Source organism: Lethenteron reissneri, chromosome 33 (genome assembly GCF_015708825.2).
Source record: "Lethenteron reissneri isolate LAM-NWPU_2019-01 chromosome 33, ASM1570882v1, whole genome shotgun sequence".
NCBI classification, from domain to species: domain Eukaryota; kingdom Metazoa; phylum Chordata; class Hyperoartia; order Petromyzontiformes; family Petromyzontidae; genus Lethenteron; species Lethenteron reissneri.
Window position 1 is genome coordinate 5921254 of NC_083811.1, and position 15284 is coordinate 5936537.

General features: G+C 38.2%; 1 protein-coding gene across 1 annotated transcript in view; it reads left to right on the plus strand.

Annotated features, from left to right (window-relative positions):
- The window catches only part of SND1 (staphylococcal nuclease and tudor domain containing 1), a 217751-nt gene that overhangs the window by 98130 nt on the left and 104337 nt on the right, over nt 1-15284 (plus strand). Inside the window, exons 15-16 of the mRNA XM_061564429.1 lie at nt 1178-1319; nt 8140-8249. Of these exons, the coding sequence (XP_061420413.1) occupies nt 1178-1319; nt 8140-8249 (252 nt within the window). The remainder of the gene's footprint in view (nt 1-1177; nt 1320-8139; nt 8250-15284) is intronic.

Consider the following 15284-nt stretch of genomic DNA (forward strand, 5'->3'; position numbering starts at 1 on the left):
GTGCACATTTCACATTAATCTAAATTCACACGCGTAATATGCAAAAAAAATTACACACACACACATATTATGCACACCCACGCATCGCCTATTTTTACAGCGAAACAATCAAGAATGGTCGAAGAAAGAAAAGGGTAGTCGTGGGAAGTGATGGGTAGAGGTGGGGGATGGGGGAACAGATGAGAGAGGTGTTAAAGGCTGAGAGGAGTTGGGGGACAGGAGACGCACGTACTGCAGGAGAAACGGAATTGAGGAATAATGCTCTCACGTTCCAACTGCAATTCTTTTTTCCCCTCCCTTGTGCAGTGGCTTCCCTTTGTGTTTTTCATATCACGTATTGAATGCTTTCCAGTGTTGTCCTTGCTCTGTGGTATATCCCTGGAGCACTGTAAGTGTATTCGATGTGGTCTGGAAACTTATCAATACTGGCTTGAATGTGTACAAAACACATTGAGCTCTCGGCTAATATTTTGTAAACGTGAGCACTAATCCAGGAGGTTAATCTTCACTTAACAGAAAAGTCAAGTTCCCTTGGTCATGTAATATGCACATTGACCCATTTTGGAAAAAGGCTTGGTATCTACGATATGTACATATATATAAAAAAAATATATATATAGTAATAATAAATCATGGTTATTTTTGCAATGAGTTAAATTTCGCTTTGGTAAAGTAAAAACATGGAACACAACAATAGAACGACACTTACAAAAGCATGTTAAGTTGCACACTAGGAATTTCGGAAGCAGTGTATTCAAACCAATGCCAATGGGAATTGACTTAAGAAAAGTGCCCTTGTGTACGGCACCTAGCTAGGAGGGATGATGACTGATGGATGAGACTGGTGATGGTATTAGCAAAAGGAGGGAACATATCTGAGGGAGTGAAACTTTTTAGAGATGGAGCAATGAGATCATCCCATGAGCAGAAGTGAGATGGAAAGTAAAATTGTAAGAACCGTGGGCAAGCTACGTGGAAAAGGCCTTAATCCATCTGTCGGTAAACCACGGCCGATATACGGTCACGGAAAGTGGTTAATTTGGTTGAAATTTTGGATGGACTGTTTTTCTTTCTCCGCATCGCACGAGCGCCGCATTAAATGTGTGTGTGTGTGTGTGAAATGCGTAATGCCGTAAGTAAGTAAATCAACGCATGTTTTTCGTCTTCTCAATCACAGGACGTTCAAAAAGCCAAGCAGTTTCTGCCATTCCTTCAGCGAGCTGGCCGGAGCGAGGCTATCGTGGAGCACGTCTTCAGCGGGTCGCGCATCAAGCTTTTCCTGCCCAAAGAAACCTGCCTCATCACATTCCTGTTGGCTGGTAAGCCCCCTTCCCCTGCTTACAGATTGTAATGGGTGGTCCAGTTTCCTCCTTGTGGTTACCCTTGCAAGTACGTTTTAGTTGACAGTATGGTACTGAATTTTTACTTCATGAAATCCCCTTATTATATTGAATTCAATTTCGATTTAAAGCTTTCGTGACTGCAGGGATTCATCTTCTTGGTTCTTTCGGTACGTGACTTTACCGAAAGAACCAAGAAGATATTGAATTCACTTAAAACGGTTACTCATTTGTCCATAGTATTTAATTGTAAATGTCATGCAGAGCTGAACATTTGTGGTTGACTGGATTTATAGAGGTTGCTGATGTGAACTTTAATTTGTGCGTATGTGTGAATAATATGTTTGCATTGCAGGAGGTCATATTACAGTGAAAGCATGGGTAACATAAGCCCATGCGAGTTTTAATTGTACATGAAAGAAATTTCAGGAAATCAAAGATAGGTGGCTATTGCTTCTACGGTTGTTGTCTAAGGACTAGGTTGCTTGCTGTTAGCAAGCAATGAAATATAACACGTTTATTTGTTGTAATGAAACATGCTCTTTTATTTGGTATATTATTCAATTAAATTTTTACTAATTCATTACCCTCAGCCATGATCATTTCACAGCTGGATGAAGGTCTCAAGCTGCCACTTTCTCAGGGCTCCTGCAATGTCTTGTCTTATCTTATATTTACAGAGCGCCTGAGCTCATGGCTATTTACATAGTTTGCAAGTCGTAACAATCCATCTAGGACCTCTGCACATGAGTTGATTTCATGGCTCCATCTCTTTGGTGGCCTTATTGGTGCGCCGTGATGGCGAGACGTTAATTACCTTGCCTGGTATGCAGGAGGTTATGGGTTTGATCCCAACCCTGAAGTCTTTATATTTGGAGTTTCCATGTTCATCTCCCCGTGGATTTCTCCCCATATCCTCTGGGTTTTTCTCTTCACATTTAGAAATATGCGTTTAGAGTATTTGGCTGCTATACATTTCCACGTGATAAGCCACTTCGCTGAGCTATCATTTGTGGCCAGGTCGCTTCTGAAAAAGAGCTACGTAACTCAGTAGGCCCTACTTGGTAAAATAGAAAGTTTCGTTTTTAGTGACTGAGGTGTATTCTCCTCTGGATGCCATTGACATTTCTCTAGACCATTCACCACTATCTTTTCGAGTGACGGGCCTGGTCCAATCCCATTTAGTTTTCTTAACAGTCAATATTGTGTCTAAATCTTTTAAGTTCTCTGATCTGTGCTTTTATGTAATTTCAAGTTCTTTGTGCACTTTTCAGCTTTTGTTTATTTTTTGCCAATGTTTCCGTGTTTTTTTTTCTCCAGTTTCTCATTGTGGCATTTCCACCAGTTTCTAATGAAACTGTACGTAAATGTTTTGTTTTTGCTCATTTATGTTGAGCCCGTGTCGTCAGAAAAATCTAAGTTGCATAAGTATTTGCTCTATTTATATGTATGCCTTTGTTTCTCCAAACCAATGTTTGGAAATATATTCTCATTTAGCCACTGAATAATGTTGGAGAAAGCATGTCACTCTTCTTGACTAACATGTTTATAGTATTTTGATACTTTCGTGTAGCAGTTTTTTTCATATAAATGGTTCACTTAGACGTACAATATTGTCATCATCGAATTATATTTCGATCATTCTTTTATTTGAAACAAATGGGTAATAAAGCTTACTTTGAGAATGATGCACCATTTATTGCACGAATATACATTGTTGACGAATATCATTGCGAAGAGTGGTTGGTCAATGCAAGCCAACCATTCAAGCAAAGCAGGTTTAGGGAAGGTTTCTCTGCAACCATATTTTCCCATTAATAAGATTCTTAAACAGACTTGCCATTGTGCCTAGTCGTTGACTCGGCAGAAATTCATGCAGTCATCCAAGCTGTAAAAAAAACAAAGGACAAAATTTTTGTTAAAAACTATAACTGTACATTGCATGTCATTGTTAGAGCTCTTAACGATGCATTGATTCATCGATTGTTGCAGATGTTGCACTACTATTGTGTTTTTGTGTTGTTTGTTGTATCGTTATAATCTGCCCTTTCTGGACATGTGTGAAAAATAGCTTTGTAGCTCATCGGATTCCTCCAGTATAAATTGAAACAAAAATCTCCATTTTACATGCATGGAATCGTGTGTTTTGGATGATGTTATCTTTAAAATTTCTAATTGTCATTTTGAAACGGTTGCAGTGATTCATGTATACACTCACCACGAAGTTGAAAATAGAATACATTTGTTCAAATCTAATTGCGACTGATTCCCTTGAATCACCAAGGAGAGCATGGAGGAGTTGGGGGGGGACGGTGGTGAATCGTGGCCCCTCTAATTATCACAGATCCAACCGCGGTTTAGTGACCTGGAGTTTTTGGTTGTTTGGTCATTAAGAGCTATCTCAGGCAGTGCTGACGATTCGCCACTGACTCCTTAGTCGTTGCTTTATTTTAATATCCAATTAAAATGTATTCGTGCTCCAATGAGCACTGAGGGGAAATATAATCTCGCAGCGGCGCTTGTTTTTTGTCCCCGAACCCATATTTTGGTCGCGACACGAGAGTGTTTAGAATTCAGAATTATCTTTTGGAGACACGTGGTACCTTTTTGAGGTTTCCTTTCAAGCATCATCGTTGGAAACTTTCACAAACATCAGAGCTGCATTCAATGTATCCTGTTAGTACATACACATGGTAGCTTTGTTCTGGTTGCTATGGCATCTTCAAGTGCTTTGGGAACAATTTTGTGTTTTTGAATATTGTCAGTCGAAGCACTATTCCAACACAGGAAGGCTTCCTGCTTTATTTCTTTATCTTCACACTTTTTTTTGTCAACTGTCAAGAGGCTTGTTCACATGAGCAGCTTTTGGCCCTTGGATGGGTGTTGCTTGTGTTGTATATCTGTGCTGTTCTGGCACAAGACATAAAATATCAACAGTTTTTATCTATCTGTCACATTAATGTCCTCTTCTTGTTGCCTTTTGTAACTGTCACATGTTTTTTTTTTACACGTGTATATGTATCAGCTTTCTTCTTATCACACTGTTGTACTGTTTGTGACATTTATCTAAATCCATGGTGTGTCTTATACATATGAAGTCCACATTTGGGGGAACAGTGATCAAATTTTTTTTGGTTTAAAATCCTTTACTATTCTTTGACTCCATAATAAAAAGCGTGTATAATATTTATGAATTATTATTTTATTTCACAAGTCATGTGGTTTGTTAGTTACAATAGACCCCGGCTTTCAGTGAAGCTTTTAATTGAGGTTAGTATTCAGAAGTGTCCCACGTATTTACATGTGCATGGATGAGGAGACAGTGCCACAACTGCATTTTATATAGGGGTATATTAATTGTTCTTGGTTCTTTCTGTAAAGTCACATAGAAGGGAAATAATAAAATAATAAAACTATAAAACAAGAAAAAATTCTCATGACGTTTTGACCGCAACACAAGCAATCATCATCAGGTGTGAAATCCACAGCAAGAAAATGTTCTTGTTTTATATCTTTTTTATTTTATTATTTCCCTTCTACGTGACTTTACCAAAAGAACCAAGAATATGAATCCCTGCAGTCACGAAAGCTTTAAATCAAAAGGTATATTTATTGTTGAATATTATGTGCTGGAGGCAGAAAAGAATATGTTTTAAGCTCAATATATGGCATCTGTATTTTGAAATTGAATTGTTTATATACCCGGTATATTTGATGTTGATAAAATTAAAATTTTAATACCTGAAGCTTATTAAGCTTTTGCCATAAAAGAAGATACATATAGAACTCTGAACCAGATATCAGTAACTTTTTTGATTGATGTGGGCCTTTCCAGATAATTTGAGAATTCGAAGAATAAAAGTAGCAAAATAAACGAACGAACATTATCGCATCCCATTGGCCACACTGGCTTCTGGGAGTGCATTCTATCAACAGCATTGGTTTAACACGAGCAAAACTCTGCACCGGTTTTGATATTCAGCATCTCTTCTTGGTTCTTTCGGTAAAGTCACGTAGAAGGGAAGTAATAAAATAATAAAAATAAAACATAATAAAATAAAATAATTCTCACGACGTTTCGGCTACAACGCAAGCAGCCGTCTTCAGGTGAAGAATGAGACTGCCAGTATCCAGTTTAACCAACAATGATTTAATGGAAATCTATGATTAGCAATGGCCAGATCCAGAAGACATAATTTAAGGTTTGGATCAGACACTGCCAGTGTCTCATTCTTCACTTGAAGACGGCTACTTGCGTTGTAGCCGAAACGTCGTGAGAATTATTTTATTATGTTTTATTTTTATTATTTTATTACTTTCCTTCTACGTGACTTTACCGAAAGAACCAAGAAGATGAATCCCTGCAGTCACGAAAGCTTTAAATCGAAATTCAGCATCTCATCAGCAGTCAAGCTCACTTAAACCTGTGCCTGGTCACCTGTCCAATGTTTATAGGCAAGGACTTTGTTTCTTATGATATGGGCCTTAGTTCGGCACTAAACTATATGATACATAACATAATCATAATATTGGTCGTGAAAGCCTACGTGTTAAATAATCATAAGTGTCATTGTGGAGAATATAAGTAACAAGATAAACAAGCAGACGGATCACCTCTTTCCCAATTTTAATCGGCACATTCCTAAATGTACTATTGAAAGAACACGACTCTCAAACATGAACAGAATTATACATCGCACCTGAAAGCTGAGGCCATTTTGCTTATTTAAATCGTATCTGCAGCATTAGCTGTTTTAGTAAAAAAAAACAATATTGTTAGTTTTTGAAATTGTTCCTGCAGTGTTTAATTGCAATGAATACTATGCATTCATTATTTCATTCATATACCGCTGACTCAAAACTAATTGGTATGTGTGTTTAGATCAGAAGTTAGTCTGTAATAATATTTTCGTGAATTAAACACGTTGTTTGGTAGTTCTGCAGTTAATGGGCTTACCAATGGGATAGTACATTTCAAGATTTTTCATTAAGTCCCATATTCAGTCATTATTACCACATGTTTAATCCAATGTCTTGCACTATATGTGGTGTAAATGCTAATGACCCAATGACACACATTTCAACGTTAGACCATTTTTTACAGGTAGGAACAACAGGTTCCACACTGCACACCAGGGATTATTTGTCTGTCTGTCGTGCATATTTGTTTGTCGTGCACGAATGCGTTGTCCAACCAAGTTCCTACCTGCCCACTCCGAAGGGACCTCTGTTGCCTTTATCATGACAATTACTTTTGTCTGAAGATGGCTTGCATTGGCTTATATGTAAATAAATTCTTCCCTTGAGGGCTAAACACGTCTGTAAATAACGTACATGTATTCTTGGGGATATCACTAATGTTCCATAGAAATAGTTTTTTTACGTGGTCTTTTTTCTTGCACAATAATGAGTGGTGTCAAAGCACTTCAAAGCAAGTCCCACATGTATCATGGCTACATCCGATATTGGTGGCACTGAGACGTGAATGGATGAATTGGAGGTTTTCACTGATGTGTGCCCCAAAGAGAAGTCTATTTCACTATATTTTAATGGATGGATGCTCACAGTCCTTCAGTAATCATTTCATTTGTCGAAAAATTGCCTTGCAAGCAATCAATTTTTATTGAAGTGGATGTTTTAGAAGCTTGAGGTGTATGGCACAATTGTCCTCTGCATAGCACAGTTGGTTCACGGATTATCCATGGATATCATTCAGGGAAATAGCTAAATAAGACAAGTTTCTTCTTTAATGGAATGGTTATTATCTGGCAGTGAAGCCAGAATTATAAAACGTATTTCTCGTTTATTTTCAGAAATGTTGGTGCTATTTTTACCATTGTTTGTATGACATTCTTTGCACAATTAAATATTCTTTAACTTAATTGGAGAAATAACATTTAAAGTTTCATATTGTAAAAAAAGAATATATTGCAGTTGGACATTTATCCTAATTCATGAACTATATTCCCTGATAATTCGAATATGACTAACAGTGAGGCTGTTTCAAAGGATGTGGCTTGAAGCTTGATCGATCCTGCCAAGTATATGAATTGAACGATGATGGTAATTTTTCATAAAGTCCTTGATTAAGAGAAAAGTCATGGAATAGCCTAATTCGTAACCAAATAAGTAAATTAACTTAACGGCATATGAATTTTTGCAAATTAAATAGAAAAAATGTTTGCATATTAAATAGTTAACTGTCCCATTCATTGTAATTATTTTCTAGAACATAAAGTACTGACATCATTATAGTTTGATAATGGTAAAACTGTGAGTCTCAATCAAATTTCACAATAAAATTTTTTTAGGCTTTCATTTCTGAAATGTCATAATTTATCAGTTACAAGTTTAGCAATTTTTCCTGTCTCCAGCTGTGAATGCTACTTTAACATGCTTAATTGGTTTAGTGTTATATTAGTCATTCTTGTTGGCTTAAATGAATATATTATGTGTTTTAAGCTCAAAATATTTAGAGATTAACAGTGAAATTTGATAAGTTAAATTCATTACTTTACAACATTTGTAATCATAACTATGAATTGCTTCTTAGAAAATAAGCTTTTTTATGTTGATCCATAAAGGATTGAGAGATAATCGGTTATTTATATATTATGAACTTTCCAATTTTATTTGTGTATCTCGCTGTCACATGGCAACTTCAGAGTGTCTGTTGGGTGATACGTGTGCTGTTTATTTCCGAGCTTTTTGTCTTGCTGGCTGTCTTTACAACAACAACAACAAAAGAGTTCGCTGCTTGCGATATTGGCCAACAATGCCTCGCTTGTTTTTTGTTTAGGCATTGAGTGTCCACGCATGGCTCGGAACGGCCCAGGGGGAGCCCAGGAGAGTGAGCCCTACAGCAATGAGGCCATGCTGTTCACCAAGGAGATGGTCCTTCACAGAGAGGCAAGTCATTTCTCGCGCTGCAGGGAGCCTCGCGTTGAGCTTTGCCTGCTTTGATTTGTGTTTGGAACGTATCTCGCTGCCTGCCTCCAGTGCGCGCACCGTGCTCTTGCGCAAGTGACCGCGTTGGGCACACACGGTGGAAGGCGTTGTGTAAAGTTTCTGCGGGGGTAAAAATACGCATGACATTAAAGGGGGCGATAAAATTTGAAAGCATTAAGTCATTGCCATTACCCACAGTTGTCATGTGTGACAAGCATTGAATTATTTAATCCGCAGTTGTGTGAACCCAGTTCCTCTGTATGTGGATGACATGAGGCACTGTGGGTAACACATTACCTTGCACGTTTAATGGAAAACCTCTATTATAAAGATATATCGAAGGGGTTAAACAACATATTTTAAATTCCACTGACAAAGGTTATTAAACAAGAATTCCTTAATGCACACACAAGGTGAGTGTGTCCTTCCTGCAGGGAAGATTATACAATGGCATTTTTTACATGTACATTTTCATTAAATAATGAAATGCATATCAATGAAATATATAGTGACTATGGTAATTGAACATTTTGGATGGAATTGAAAAAGCTGGGGATATTTTCACAAAACCTATTTGTTTAATGTTAATGAACATTATCATAAATTGCAACAGTTATCTTTGCATTATGAAGCAAAAGTAATTGAATTGCATTGAACATTCCTAGTACTTTATTTTACTATAATCTTCAAAGCAGCAGCCGTCTGAATCTCGAGAGGCCGCAAGAAGTGGTAAGTACACACAGATGTCACCGGAATATCTTGGTGATGGATAAGTTCGGTAGGTGCCACCTCTGGGTTTCATGGACACTGCTGTGCACGATAACCCCTCGTGCCATCTCGAAATGCAATCCCTGCAGGATTATGATTTTGCTATCGCCGTTCCTTTGTGACATCTGTGCTTTATTTTGGTGTTTGGAAACCCGCGGGAGTATTTCCTTTTGTTGAGCACTTCTGCAGTCCTTTGTACCACCACCTGCAACAAAACCTTCTTATAAGTTGGAAATTCCATTGTATTCATCTTAAGGGTACAAACATATGTTGGAATTCGTATGGCAACGGTTCATCTCCAAAAAATTCACCGACACTTTGCCGTATGATGGACCCATCGCTGTTGACAACATTTTGACTAACAAGCACGAGTATTGATCAAACTGTGGCTGCCCCCTATATGGTGCTAATTAGAAGCAACGAGTGAATTCCTATGAATTCCTGAGGCTATTGTCAGTAAATTACTCGCTTGATTTCTGGATGCTCTGGTGACTTGTGCCCTTTAAGGCTACCAATGCTCCCCAGGCTCACGTACATCAGTTCCTGGGATGGGGGTCCTGAGACTGCAGCCTCCAGCATCTCTGACAGTGAGAAACGGGGTCATTGTTATGGCCGTTTCATGTGCTGTGACGCGCTTGTATTTGATGCCTATGTATGCATCCCTGCTAGGAAGGTTATTTCCCCCGAACACCTCAACCCACATACGAATTAGGTGCAACTCTTAGCAATCTGCAGTCCCCTCTAAGGCTCGCCAACCAAAAACAAAACGCCACAAATTATTAAAAATTTGAAAGAAATATTCATATTATTTTACCTCCCTTTTCAATTAAAAAAATGAGAGACTACCATGTTTACGTATATATTACAGTGTATACACTGGATAGCATTTGCATCAACTTCAGAATTGTCACAGAAGTTATTTCACATTGAATGTGGAATATATATATATAATTTAGTCCTGTAACCGTGCATTGACTCTGAAGCAGAGTGCAGTGTTTTACAGGAAAGCAGACAGTTTTGAAGCTCTTGTATGAAGAAGAAGAAGAAGAATAAGAGCTTTGATGCATAGCTCTGCCACTGCTGGCTGGTCCCAGGGTACTGCCAGACCTTGAAAAGTCCTGATGAGGGAAACTTTGTTTTAGCCGTGGAGCACATTTGCATTCAACACAAGGGTTCGACGGAGGGCATAGCGGCCAGGACAAAGTGTAGTGGGAAGCATGAGCAAGCAGATTGTGCAGTGAGGGAATAGCTGCAGACATTTCCAAAGATATCTTGGGCACAATTGCGTGTAAAAAATATAGCCGTTTAACCTGTAATTTTCTACAATTTTTAGCAATAAATAGAACCCTGTGATTTATTTTCTTCAGCCAGCGGTATATTTGAGCGAGGAAGACTGATAACATTTAAAAAAAGGGTTTAACGTCAAAAATGTTGTATATTCATACGGAATAAATTCAGTTTACTACAAAAATTGGATACTATATAATCCGCATGTGTCTGATGGTGCAAAAATGAGTCTGAATAGCCCACGGAATGGCAATGTAATATGGATTATATTTTTGCTGGCCTATTTTGTTTCCTGTCAAGTCATTGTTATTCAAGCAGCTGCTGGGAATTTGTGTAGGATTTTTCCAGAATTAAAATTTTAAAGGCACATTGTTAAACCCTGCCTACGTGTGGCATTTTATTATGCCTTCTCTGACACTGAAAGGATGTGCTTTGTATTACCATCTTGACAGGTATTATACATGTAACATTTAGATTGTACCTGTTGAATTTGTAATCGACGCCTGGGAGGATGTTCAGGGTACATATAGAATTGATTCACTCTGTTACCCAAATTTGTAGCATATGTTGTGTTTTGGTTAATTCATGTTATATATTCTTAATTCCGTATTTGTGTTTGGTTCATTGGGAAAGCACATATGATAGTCTAAACAAAGACAAACCTTGACTATTAATTCAATTAATCATGCAGTACTTGCTACAATTATAAATTGAGTGCAACAAAAATGAAAGTCACATGCATTTATAATAATTGTATTCATCATAATTTATCAATTAACACGGTTGACCACGTACGTTGTGAAAGAAATGAAACATACGTACAATGAGTATAATTGTGTATACATATTGATATTTCCAATGCAAGGTAAGGGTTGTGGAGGCTATGCATGCCTGTAATCCAGCACTGTCACATTTTATAAGATCCAGTTTTAGGCATAAAAGTACAATAACCCAGGATAACAAAGTGTGGACTGATATCATTTGTTTTTTTTTGTATGGGATAGAGTGTTGCCCCCTCCCGTGCGGGTTTTTTTTGCTGGATGCTCCAGTTTCCTCCCACATGTATGAACACTGTTTGGATGAGAACATCTTAAAATATAGAGAACTGCAGAGCAATTGTTGGTGCCAGCTCCACCGCCTGGCATCTCCAGATTAGTTTTTATTTCTCATAAATTTAAATGGGAATAATTCGCATTATTATGCAAGCTCATGTGACCAATGATGAATGAATGACGCCGATGTAATAATTTGCTTCTATGTGTTGTTGGAGCACACCTTCACCACGACACATTCAGCATTTAGATAAGCCTATGTCTGTATGTTGTTTGATAAACATTTATGTACATAACCACTGTGTACTCACCGAATTCTTACATTTTTCCATTAGGCAGAGTGCATCTAAAGAACGTAGAAAGCACGTTTCTATTGTTACTCCATTATGGAGATTCCACAGTTATCCAGTTGTTTGCCATCAGAAAAAGGCTCCAACCGTTTTTTTAGTCCAAAGTAAATTGAGTTTCAGACCCCTTCTGGGTACATTCATTAAGATGTAGACTCCCCAGTGTGTGGTTTTTAGACGCTTCATACGACTGTAATTTTAGTCTAAAAATACAGCAATCATGCTCACTGCCATCATTTATTTTCCAAGCACACCCACATAAAAAAATAAATTGGGGTTTCCTCATACAATTGTTATGGGTTTTTTGTTTATATATATAAACATATTTGAATCAACAACTTGCATTCAACTTTGGAATAGTGAAATCATCAGGTTGTTAAAGTGAATGAGCTGTTAAAAAAAAAACATTGGTAAATGAAACAGACTTTTTTCGTGCGAGGAACTTGACGACCACCTGCAACATCGTATTGCAATGTCTCAGGGATATGCAGCTTCCCTGCCATGATACATGTATAGTTGTTTACTACTGCTAAAGCTGACAATCTTCACCATGTAAAAGTGTACAATCGTCCACGGTAATTTTGTTAAAATCCTAAAGTTTCCCTTCATTTTTGTTGTATATTTTTATCATAGCAATACATTTTCACACGTCTAAAGCACATACTTTGTAATGTAATTAATTAATGATAGAAAAAGATAACATTAGCATCAAGCACTTGTCGTGCATATATCTCTCATTGATGTGGCTTTTCGGACTGAGAAGTGAATGAGATGGGAGTTCCATCGGTATGAATAAATAAGTAATATTTAAAAATACTTTGAAAAAAAAACACGCTTTAATTAAATGTACCGTACTAGTAATGGCAGAACTCCACGACTCGAGGAAGTGGCCCCGAGGCTTGCCACAACGTAAGGGACCGTGGTGATTTACAGCCAACGTGAGTTGAGCGTGGACAATTAGAGCCAAGCTGAAACATAACGTAAAAAGATGGTTTAAAATGTTATTTTTTTTATTATAGAATATAGTATTGTCATCAGTATGACGTAAGTATACCAAGTTTGCAGTCGATACCACATTTGGAAGTGGGTTAAAATTGAGTTACAAGATTTGAGGATACAACAACAACTACAACGGAGTGAGTTAATAAAAAGCGTGTAATTAAACGTAAGAATTAAAGGCATGCATCACAATGTGCTGTACATGATGGAGACAATCAATAGTTTCACAATTATTAGAAAATGGGAACTCCAGCTCTCCGTGGGGATGTAGGGGCATTATTGGCATTCCTATAATCCACATGGTTATCTGCTGGAAAATGTAGATACCATGATGAATTTGCTGCCACTTTTCGGTGATTTCCTCTCGTCCGCAAAATAGCTCATTAAGTTGGCGATTATGGGGGACAACTTCAAGGTGACTCCTTCTACCTGCAAGTAAATACGGATAATGGGAAGGTGTGAAAGGGTTTTAATGTATCACCACCATCATCACCATGATCATTATCACCACCGTCGTTACCAACAACATAAATTGTAAATAATGGATTCTTATTGGAACAATTTTACGCACGTACTGTGAGAATTTAAATTGTTGACTTAAATAATTCAACATAATCGTCCGTGATCTATCCCTTGCTAGATGAAGGACTCCTGAGGCCATCATATCCATCCGGCTCCTCCACACAAACTGATTTAATCACGCCACCTCAGCATGCGACATCCTCTCAGGCATACGCTCCCTCCTTTGGTTGCCACCCTGTCATTAATCTCAACCACCACCCATCTAGCAACATGTCCTGCCCAAGCCCACTATTCAATATGATGTTTCTAACTTGCGGATGTGAATCGTCACATGCCTGGTATTACTTTTTGTTGTTGTAAATTTGGTAGTGGGCATTAAATGGAATACATTGAATTGGTGGTTGCTGGCCCAATGGCAATGTTGGTTCAATGGGAGCCCTAAGCAGGAGTTTATACATTTATAAATCCGACTCTGCCTTCTCGACAGACCTGTTCTCCACCTGAAGACGGCTGCTTGCGTTGTGGCCGAAACGTCGTGAGAATTATTTTATTATGTTTTATTTTTATTATTTTATTATTTTCCTTCTACGTGACTTTACCGAAAGAACCAAGAAGAGCAATGAGACGTTAATTTGTGAGACGTTAATTACCTTGTTAGGTTAACGACGATACGTTTCTTTGGATTTGAATTGGAGCTGATCTGTGGAGCCACCCCCTCTTTTTTAATCTGGGGCCCCGTGAGCCTCTGGTGGGCCTAAGTGTTTGACTAATGTGCTTTATTCCTCATACCACTGCTAAGTCCACGTGCTGTACGGACGTCTCACAAAGGAGTTGTAGAATTGTGGATATCTTGGCAGTGCTGCTGAGTGGACATTTCCAGGTTGGCCCGGAGGAGAATTAAAAGCATTCTAAATGTTAATGATCACGGGCTATTTATGTGTCGTTGCGCAGCACCGACATGCTACAACGTCATTCTTTTAAGCCAATGGTGCTCAGAAAATATGGGTTTGATTTAAAATATAATTAGTGGTTGCATCTCCTGACAGTTGATTTCTTGTTGGGTTGTAAGATGCAATTTCAAATGAGGCTGCATTCCCTTTTTTGGAAATTTATTTGATCAATTATATCCAAGCTCTATCACACTTGTAAGGATTACTCCGTGTAATTATCACAGTCTGTCACCCGATTAGCACGTTGAATAACAGCAGTAATTGGAAATTGTGTACCATGTCCAGTCGCCATTGAAAAAACAACCCAGAATGTTTGCTGAATAGCGCGAGTTCTGGTCAAGCATTGCAATGGGGCATAATAATATCGCAGCTTCCAGACAGCTTCTAAGTTACGTTATTGCTGGACATAGATTCGCTACGTGTGCTTAAATTTACGTATTTTTTGAAGCCTTGCTTATCTCATTAATATAGGTTTTGCATTTTAGCCGTTAAGCGTACAAGGTTGATGCAATAAAGACGATAGGAATGACACCAGAGTCTGGGAACCTGAACCTCATTAGAGTAATTGAGCCTCTGGCTCCTAGAAAAGAGGGTTACTTCGTGTCCATTGAGACTCTGCAAGGCATACCCTTGCAGAAAGAAGAAAAAAAATTGCAATGCAAAGTTGCAAATCCAGATGTATTGATCGACTAGAATCCTGATATAATTGCGTCCCGTGATTTAAAGGGCAGCAGAAGTGGATGCCGGTGGGACTCGTAATGTGCAGTGTTGTCGGCATTTTTAAAATTGTTTCTTCTTGCGCCGTGCGGCCCTGGTGACCTGTAATTGCACGCTTGGCTTCCACGCAACCGATGGGAAGGGCCAAGGCTGCAATGTCTGTCCTTACCCCCCCCCACTACTACTGGCTATGATATTGGAAAAATTCCACAGTTTCTTCTGTAATTGGATCAGAATGTGATTTTCTATAATTAAGGCCAAGCCAATCTTCCAACAACATATTTTCCACTGCTTTTTCAATACAGCTGCAATGTCCTATTGACTTGGTGAAATAAAAAATGGAGAATATTTTTA